Raw genomic sequence first — 10,399 nt, 5'->3', positions numbered from 1 at the left:
TTGAATTTTTTTTAAGATATGTTGTATTCATCTATGAATAAATTCAATAATTTTGAACTATGTGATAATAAAAAAATATATTTATAATATAATTTTTTTTAAATAAATTAAACTATTTCTCTTTGGTTATTCTATTAACAATGCTAGCCATACTAGGGCCATGGCCGAGAAGGATCCATCATTGATCCAACTAATCCAATGGTGAAGATCTGTTTGATATTGCAGTTTGTAATAAATTCAAGGGAAATTTACATACATACCACTTTATTTCATGCTATTTACATATCTAACATCAAAAAATATTAATATTACATGCCTACCACCCATATACAACTTTAATATCAAATATATCACTCATATAATTCATTTCTATCATTCATATCATCCTATAAACTTTAATATTTTATTTCATGCAAACAAATTTGTTCTATGGGTGATAGTCATATAATATTAATATTTTAAGTATTAGATATGCAAATAGCATAAAATAAAGTGGTATGTATGTAAAATCCCCTAAACTAAATCACTAACATCGGGTGAAAATAGAAGGGCAAATTATTGCATCCGGTCAACGGACCCGGAGATATGTTCGGATATTAATAAAATATTATTTTAAATTAAGCGCATCAAAAGCGCAGGTAAAGCGCAGTCAAAAGCGCAGGTACATCACAGTCAAAAGCGTAGGTGACGTGGCATGTTTTTATTGGATGTCCGAACCTATTATGCGCGTCCGGTGACCTGATGCAATAGTTTGCCCTTTAGAAATGGAACTTTTATTTGGTCCTGTCATAGGATGTAGCTCTACGTTCGGCTGCCAGTAGAATCGCACCATGTATTCTCACTATTTACCGCGCGCCCTGACAACCCAACCTAGAACGAACCAAAGATGGCTCGATATTTCTTGATTTTGCTATGTATTACTCAGTATTGCTCGATATTGCTAGGTATTGGTTGATTTTGCTCGACAATAACCAATACCGAGCAAATACCGAGCAATACCGAGTAATAACAAGTTGTACCGAGTTTTTCTAAATACTCAGTACAACGCGGTATTGCTTGGTATTGGTCTTCACAAAATAGTATTTCTCGTTATTGACAAGCAATACCTAGCAATACGGAGCAATACCGAGCAAATACCGAGTAATAACTCACAATACGCGAACATAGAATTCCCGAGTTCTGGTCCGGGTCAAGTCGTCAGGCCGCGCGGTAAAGAGTAAGAGCACGTGACTGTTTTGATTAAAAAAAATATTTACATATATAGTTTGAAAAAGATTAATTTTCTTTGGGAATATTAAATTTTAAATTTTGAAATTGAACACGTCATTATAAACAATATATTGTCTCGAAAGGCTATCATATCGTTCCCTAATGGGTTCAGATTTCAGAATTTTGAATTTATCTAGATTATCATAGTCAGACTCAAAGAGATGTTGAGTCTAGTAATTAGGTTGTTAAACCTAAGTGAATGTCCCAAGGCTACCAAGAGTGGGGGTGAATTGGTACTTTTAAAAAATTTTAAGTCCCCTTTGAAAATTATGTTAAATTGAAATAAAAATTTCTTTTAAAGTTTGTAGAAAAATATTTTTCAATCACAGAGTTTTTAAAACTAAAATTAAAGTGCGGAAAAGTAAAAACAGTAAAGTAAATGACACCAGATTTATAGTGGTTCGGTCTATAACCAGACCTACATCCACTCCTCAGAGGCACCCTCTGAGTATTGCACTAACACCAATAGTGACTCTCCTTTTGCACCCACAGTAAGGCGGAGAAGCCCTTACAACACACTCTTTTCACCACTCCCAGGTGCGGCAGAGAACCGTTCGTCTTTTTACACAATACCGAGTATTGGCAGAGAACCGTCCGTCCTTTCACACCCTCCAAGTGTAGGCAGAGAACCCTTCGTCCTTTCACACCCTCCAAGTGTAGGCAGAGAACCCTTCGTCCTTTCACACCCTCCAACTGTAAATCTATAAATATACCCCTCACTTCTCATGGAGGGGGACCCCGAAGGAAGAGACGAAGGAATCTGAGATTCTCCCTTGCCACCAAGCTCCTCCTCGACCATTGACCGGAATTCTGCTAGACCACCAACTAACGCCAAATTTCTACCATACCCTAATTGACGCCGACTTTCTGCCCGGCCACCAACTGACACCGGATTTCTGTCGAACCACCAATTAACGCCATATCTCTGCCCAGCCACCAACTAATGTCTGATTTAATTCTTCCCGACCACCAACTGATGCTCGGACTTCTATAGGACCATCGACTGAAGCCGGATCTCTGCCGAACCACCAAATGGCACTAGATTTATGCCTAACCACCAATTAACTCCCGGACTATTGCCAGACTGTCGTCTAATGCTCGTACTTCTGTTGGACCACCAATTGATGCCTGGAGTTCTGTCGGACCACCAACTGATGTCAGACTTCCGTTGGACCACCAACAGATACCTGAACTTCCGTCTTACTTCTATCCTAAATTGGACATCAATCCATCGTAGTATTTCTACCGACCATCATCTTTAGGTGGACTTATGTCCGGTCACCAATTGTAATCGGACTTACACCCAGCAACCTACGGTCCTTCCAACCTCTGTCGTCAGATTATGGTCATTCTGACATATGTCACTTGCCGAATATAGTCATTTCGACCTCCGTCGCCCACAGACAATAGTCCTTCAGACCTCTGTCTTCAGACTACGGTCCTTCAGACCTGTGTCACCAGATTATGGTCTTTTCGACCTACGTTGTCCACCAACAACAGTCCTTCCAACCTCTGTCACTAGGTTATGGTCCTTCTAACCTCCATCACTTGTCGACTATGGCCCTTCCGACCATCTTCGCCTGCCGACTATGATCCTTTCAACCTCCGTCACGAGATAATGGTCCTTTCAACCTCCGTTATAAGATAATGGTCCTTCTGACCTCCGTCACAAGATAACTGACCTTCCGACCTCTATCGTCCGTAGACTACAGTGTCGTCGACCACTGTCACCCTACTAAGATCTTTCTAACCTCTGTTATCTGCTGACCAAACAAACATGTCTATATTGATTGTTGTAATTTCCAACGTAAAATGCGCTCTATATGATGTATATTTGTTACATCAAGCTAAGGCCTTCTCCCAAGGAAGGGCCTCATTTGTAATTGACTGCAAATATTAGTGGATTCCTTCAAATTGGGCTAGGCCCATGGTTTTTCCCCTTTTTAGGGTTTCCACACAAAACTCGGGAGCCTCTTATGAATGCAACACCCTCATACATATCTGATTGTGTGTTGAATCTTTGTACAAGACCAAGATCTTAAACTTTATATTTCTCTACTGCCGCGAATATTCCAAGACGCAACAATAATAATAATAATAATAATAATAATAAATTAAAAATAACTGGAGCTGGCTAGCTAGCAAGAATGTAAACTTTGTTCTTAAATGGTTCACGAGGACTTTGAATAAGCTTTGGCTTTAAACTACCTCGATATGCCGACATATAAGAAGAGTACTTTGGATAGCTACCATGAATTCATTATTACAAGTTGAAAATATCAAGATTTGACTGCAAGCGCACGGATTTATTATTTTGTGTGTAGTTCGGAGCATTCTGAGATAAAAAAAAAAAGTTATCACGTCACCTTTAAAATGTACCGGGCTCGGTACCGAGCTCAATAGCCGCGTTCGGTATTGCTCGGTGCTGAACGCGGAACCGAACGGGAGAACTGTCTAGTGTTTGCCCAGAATAATCTCTCGCAAGCATGAGAGAATAGAGTGATAGAAAGTTTGATAGCGAATATAGAATAATTTCTGCAAGGTTTAATTAAATAGGTAAGAGTTTTGATTCAAATATAGGACTATTTCTAGATTTGATGTGTCGGGGATCTGTGACCTAGCTTAATAATCAAAACTCTTAACTATTGATGTATTGTCCACTTTGGCCTAATAACTTCATGATTTTGTCATGTTAGTATAACTTTCATTAAGTCACCCATTTCATGATGGCTTTTACTTGAGCATGCTTAACTTTAGAGTTTCTTAATAAAACCTTAAGCATTACACTAAAAAGCACATCAATGTTTAGGAGTTTAACTTTCTTTTTTAAATAAGGAGTTTTTCATATTCACTAGTTGGTTCTTAGTATGCATACATATAAAAGAAAGTAATAAGAAAAATTAAAATTTTTACATGAAAAATCCAAAAGAAAAAATCATATGGCTTGGACTATTTGAGATAGTTAAATTAGTGTTTTTCATATGTTAAAAATGATGCCCTTCATTATAAGCAGAGATGGCATTGATATAGTGTAGTACATTTGAATTGTCGAGGATGGATTCCAAGGTAAAAGTTAGAGAAGCTTTGAAGCATTAAAGTTATTATGGTATATTCATTCATTATCCTTTAAGAAGAAAAAAGATTAGAGATCAAGAAATTCATTATAAAACTTGGTGTTGATGTTGAAGGACATGTTAGAGTCAACAACAAGCACTGACCTTATTGGCAATGGTGTGATTTGATTTTGTGAGCAATGACATGCGAAGAAGTTTGTGAGCATCGACCTTGGTGTTGACAGCTACAACAACTTTATAAGCGATGTTGTGTGATGACAAAATTCATGGACTTTTAAGGCAATGACATGCATAAGTATCAAGGTTGACACTCGCCTACTTCACTTGTCGTTTCTCACAACGACGATGCATGCTATAAATATTAATTTTGATTTTCAATATCAACACCATGATTTATCATTGATCGATTTGTTGGTATCTAATCTTCTATTTTTAAAGAAGAATGATATAATATAATATAAAATGATCTCTTGAATACAATTATATTGTATCATCACCATTTTTAATTTTGATGAAATGCATCATTTATAACCTATGATATATATGCATTTTAGTTTTTCTGTAAATGGTACTATATAATCCAAATTATATTATATGTTTTGTTCAAGCATAGTGATGGTGGTCTGAGGACCATAATCGAAAGATTGTGGTCAAATGATTATAGTCAGGAACTGATGGATTGATAATTGGAGTCGAGAGATCATGATTGAGAGCTTTTGTTAGGAGGATCATAATTAAGCAATAGTGGATGGAGGGCCATAGCTAGTGATAATGCATGGTTGGAGGAATGTAATCGAACTATGGTGACTTGAGGATTTTAGTTTAGAGGTGGTGGTCGAGAGATAACAATTGACGGATGGTGGATAGAAATCCATAGTCAGAAGGTGATGGTAAGAGGATTATCGTTAGGGTGATGGTGGATGAAGAAAAGTAGTCATGCAACAGTGGTTGGAGGGCTATGATGATCGGAGGACTATAATGAGTAGGTCAAAGAGTATATATTTGATGACAATGGTCAGATGGTAGTTCTCTGATGGTGGTGGTCAAACAATATTGTTTAAATGCCAGCTATCAGATGAATGATGTTTGATGGAAGTTTTCTGGCATAAATTGTCAGACTGGTGGCCTAAAAATGATGGTCGGCCGATGGTCCAATGACGACAATCGAGCAGTGATGAGATGGAGCTCTAATATTCTTCAATCCTCTAAACTCTCTTGAATCTACAACCATGCCTCCAAAGCCCCTTTCATATAGATTAGATTCTAGCTCTATTTTATAGTTTTATAAGTGGCATTAGATGGCCTGTAATAATTCCCTCGATCATACTCAATTTTTTAAATGCTTGAGAGAATTAATGCTATTATAATTATGCAACATTAGGTTCAGTAAATTTATGTCATTGAGACGTTTGATTTGTCCATAAGAATGCAAGATTTTCATTTCAAATGATCCTCCAATTAATGTCTTGAATTTTCAATCCACACTTTAAATGCATGATTTGAAATCTATTAAGTTTGAATCAAATCATTTTTTAGTGTCAATGAATTTGTTTCTTCGAAACATTCAGTTTGACTATAAATTTGTTAAAATTAGAGTTCAAATAATTTTGAATTTGATTTCATAATTTTTTGATTCAAATATACATCATGATTTGTGCTTAACCAATCGATTATATACCCCGTAGACTTTTTTTTTATGGAGTGTCAAAAACAAAGTAAGTGACATGCTACTCTATTGATTAAAGATTTGTAAATTAGACAACCAAATTCACTAAGGAAATAGTTATTCATTAGCATGTAAAAAAAAAATGCAATTCCCACCCAAAAAATAGTCTAAGGCTTCATTTAGGACAGCTTTCTTACTGCTTCTTAAATCAGATTTCGAATACAAAAATTAAATTTTTGTGTAAAAAAACTGTTTTAAGAAACAATAAGAAAGACTCTTCTTCCTGTGTAATAAATTAATAAATAGCCTGCATGTTTTCATTAAATGTTATGAGCATTAAATCTGAAATGCTAATTTTTCATGTGAAAGAATAAAGTATTTGAAATAAAATATTAAAGAAAATGAAGTATAAATTAGAGTTTTTAATAGATCTAATATTAAATATAACAACAATATCAAGCCTATATTTCACTATGTTGGGGTCAGCTATATGAATCATTTTTCTTCATTTTGTCTTGTTAAAAATTAAAATCTTATTTAAATCTAATAAAAATGATCATTTCTAATATTTTCTTATTAAGTCTTTTTAGGTCTATCTCTATCTTTCTTAGTAAAGGTCAAATCTAATATATCTACTCACCTAATCTGATCATCGAAAGACTGCCGTTTTATGTAGATATAAAAGAAAATAGATTTCTAAATCTTTATTGGAGATCTTTTCTAAAACGCATAAGATTGCTAAAATTAAAAAAAAAAATAGAAAATTAAGCCTTTTCTACCTACATATTTCACATAATTAAATAATTTTGAACTAAGTGATAATAAAAAAAATATGTATGATGCAATTATTTTTTAAATAAAATAAATTAATTCTCTTTGCTTATTCTATTAACAATGCTAGCCATACTAGGGCCATGGCCGAGAAGGATCCATCATTGATCCAACTAATCCAATGGTGAAGATCTTTTTGATATTGCAATCCGTAATAAATTCAATACACAAACATCGGGTGCACTTTAGCTGCCATCTTCTTGGAAAGTCGAGTAAGTTTATCGAATGATGATATCATACACCTGACGTCATGCCGTCAATAATCAATTCAAGGCAACCTCATGCGATGCCTGATAAGCACGTATATTTTAATGAGGGTGAAAATAACATCAACCAATAGCATTATAGACTTTTTTTTTTTGTATAATTTTAGAATATTTTGAATATTTTGTGGAAGATGGACAAATAATTTAAAATTGTAACAAAATAAAATAATAATTAATCTTTTTTTTAAAATAAATACATGAATTAACTCAAGTAGGAGCTGATAAGTCCTTTAAGATTTTGTTTGTGATGATTTTTATATTACTTCTTAAAATATTTTTTTAGTATAAAAATTAATTTTTTTCCTAAAATATTATTCTAAAAAGAGTAAGAAAGTGATCCCATACTAAGGCTTCTTTTGGGACAGGTTTTTTAAAGCAACTTTTTAGTATAAAGATTAAATTTTTATATTAAAAATCTGTTTTAAGAAACAGTAAAAAAATCATGCCAAACAAATCTTATGCCTAAATCTATTAAAAAAAGAAAGATTTTATTTTTTGTTTTTAAGCATAAATTATATGGAGTTTTATATAAATAAAGCATAGCAATATAGTTTTTTTTTTTCCTTTGCTTTCAAAAGTCCAACACTCTCTTTCCAGAAACTTCAGCCTATTCACTCCGGCCACCCATTTCATAATTAAAACCTCACTCTCTTCTTCTTCTTCTTCTTCTTCTTGCCCTATATATCTACTCTTCAAAAAGAAAGCAAAAGAGATATTAGTTCTCCTTCAACTCAAATCATTTTCTCTCTCTTATGGAATCTATGGCCTCCTCTAAAACCACCATCATGTAAGCTTTGCAATATTTTCTCTGAATTCTCTGTATCTATCTATCTATCTATCTAACTATTATTCGACTAAGCTTTATAAGTTTTCTTCAAATCTTTTCATTTTTCGCTTTGTTATTTGAGAAGAGTGAAGTTTTATGCGAATTAAGTTAGCAGTTTTTGTAATTATATTTACTTTTTTAATCGAAATTATACATTGAAAGAAAAAAGTTGTGGAGTTTGACTTATGCCCTATGAAGAAAATGCATTACATAAGCTTAATGATGGTATCATGTTGTGTATTAATCAATTAAAAGAATATGTATAAATTTTTTTTTGTACTTTAATATATATTTTTTTCTATTGTAACTTCTATTTGTTGGCTTTACTTTGATTACTTACATGTTATGCTAGTTTACACTAAAAAAATAGAGATTTTTTTTTTTGTGCCAAAGGTGATTTTTTTTTGGGCCATGCAGGGCCTACGCATTGATTAAGAAAAAGATTACAAGTCTTTAGAGGGACTAATAAATCACTAACGCTTAAAGAGCTACAATAAAAAAAAAAAAGTCCTAAGATTCAAAAATCCCTATCTATTACAAAATAAACAACAAGAAAACTAAAAGCAAAAAGGAGATCGTTAGGAAGAAGCCAAATCCAAAAGTAGCCCCAAGCTGAAATAGTGAAACAGGGGTTCAACACAAAAAACAAAATAATTGTGTGGGGTTAAATTAAGGATGGCTGCTGAAATGAAAATATGTTCTATTTATGATTATAGTCAAGTGTAGCTAGCTTTTTAACTAATTTATCACTTTTTTTTCTTGAGTGTTTTCTTTAATCTTATATTTTACTTCTTTTTCTACTTTATTTTTTATCAAGCTTTAATCCAGAAGGTACTAATGACAATATTTAGAATAATTAAGTTCTTAATTTTCCTAATATTTTTTATAAACAGTGATGAAGAACAAGTCCAGGAGCAAAATATAGTTGTTGCATTCAGTAATGGCCTTTTTGTTATCCCAGAAGATGATTACAAATGGAAGAAATATGGGCAAAAGTATATTAGAAGTATGCAGAAGAATAGGTACGTACCTACATTATTTTATATGACTGCATGCATATCTATGAATTTCAAAAATTTGAATAATACATTATAAATTTTATAAATATATAAATGTGTGCATGCATAAGTTATTTCAGATGTGTGAACAAGAACTGTAAGACGAGGAAGAAAGTGGAGTTACCACCAAATGAACCAAACAACATAGATATAGCGTACGAAGGAGATCATAACTACCGAGCCTTAGTTGGTCGTTCAGAGAATGAAGAAGCTAGAATCGCAGCTAATCAGTATGACTTAGCTACGCAGATGTTTGGATATGCAAGGACTTAGGCTCCGTTTCGAGCAACTTTTTTACTGCTTCTTAAAATAGTTTTTTCAAATAAAAATTAAGTTTTTTTTACTAAAAAATTGTTTAAAAAAAAGTAAGAAAGTTATCCCAAACAAAACTTTAATTAGCTCTTTACTAGTTTTTTGTGCTATGGTTAAACAGTAATAATACTTTCGTGCTTATATATATTGTGTACTTTTTTATTCAAGTTTTCATTATCAGCTCAGGCTTCCTTAATATTTAATGTGTAAATTGTTGTGGAATCTGTACTGATTTGCGGGGTTAATTTCTGCTTCAGGTTATGAATTATGATAGTTCATATATGTCTTTGACTTGTCAATTTTAAAAGATTTGAACTCCCCCTCAACAGGAGCGATAGATAGTTTTCATGCTCATCTTGTTAGTAAGTGATGAGTGGATGAAATCGATTTGATAAGGATGACGGCGAGCTGGAGGTGAAACCGGAAAGGATGAAATCGATTAGATAAGGATTTTACTTTTCACGAATAAAATTGTTATAATATAGGAGTCTGAGCTATATTTTGATGATTAGAAACATTATTAGAGTTTACTTAGTTCCTCCTACTTGTTATTATTGCAAACAATTTTGGTGTATACTAACATTTTATGTACAATATATATCAAATATTTATTACTGTACGAGTTACTTGAGGAATCTCTAGACAAAGTTTGGTTTGTCCAATACGATCCAAAATTTGTACAGTCAGAATCACGCGAGGGATGTTTATATAATTTTTTTTATCCTGTACAATACAATTTTGAAATGAAATAAATGTACTGTATTACTAATCATTCATATAGTACGATAAGTTAACCATCTTTAACTGATCTTCTAGTATACAGTACGGTGGATCCACTAATCATTCAAATAAATGTACTGTATCACTAATCATTCATATTTATTACTGTATACTATCCATCGTATTGTACAATTGATAGATCATACTATATGAAAAGTGATTGTTAAATTAAATATTAGAATTTTTTTGGAGCCTATTATTTAAACAACTTTATTTTTTTTAGAGAAGTCTTTGGCAGTCAAGAGGCATAAGTCTTCTGTGAGAGAGTGTTTGAAAAGTAAGCTTTAGGCAAGGGTGAGAGAAGAGTTGTTGAGAGA

The 10,399-nt window shown here is 33.1% G+C and overlaps 1 protein-coding gene across 2 annotated transcripts; it reads left to right on the top strand.

Moving 5' to 3' along the window:
• Window positions 1-7,692: 7,692 nt before the first annotated feature.
• On the top strand, window positions 7,693-9,773 carry LOC110094057 (probable WRKY transcription factor 26). Of its 2 annotated transcripts, none has more exons than XM_020819236.2 (3): window positions 7,693-7,893; window positions 8,826-8,954; window positions 9,062-9,773. In XM_020819236.2, the coding sequence occupies exons 1-3, from the start codon at window positions 7,859-7,861 to the stop codon at window positions 9,261-9,263; spliced, it is 366 nt and encodes a 121-aa protein (XP_020674895.1). In that variant the 5' UTR covers window positions 7,693-7,858; the 3' UTR covers window positions 9,264-9,773. The 2 variants fall into 2 exon arrangements, with proteins under 2 accessions (XP_020674895.1, XP_020674948.1); XM_020819289.2 differs by having other exon boundaries at window positions 9,071-9,767.
• The last annotated feature ends 626 nt before the right edge of the window (window positions 9,774-10,399 follow it).

Source organism: Dendrobium catenatum, unplaced genomic scaffold (genome assembly GCF_001605985.2).
Source record: "Dendrobium catenatum unplaced genomic scaffold, ASM160598v2 fragScaff_scaffold_1220, whole genome shotgun sequence".
Lineage (NCBI taxonomy): Eukaryota > Viridiplantae > Streptophyta > Magnoliopsida > Asparagales > Orchidaceae > Dendrobium > Dendrobium catenatum.
This window is presented reverse-complemented; position numbering and strand designations above follow the sequence as displayed.

Excerpts from the sequence above, each read along its gene's own strand:
- LOC110094057 (XM_020819236.2), top strand. The coding sequence starts at position 7,859 with ATGGAATCTATGGCCTCCTCTAAAACCACCATCAT. Across the intron at positions 7,894-8,825 it reads TCCTCTAAAACCACCATCAT|TGATGAAGAACAAGTCCAGG; the intron begins GTAAGCTTTGCA and ends TTTTATAAACAG. Across the intron at positions 8,955-9,061 it reads AGAAGTATGCAGAAGAATAG|TTATTTCAGATGTGTGAACA; the intron begins GTACGTACCTAC and ends TGCATGCATAAG.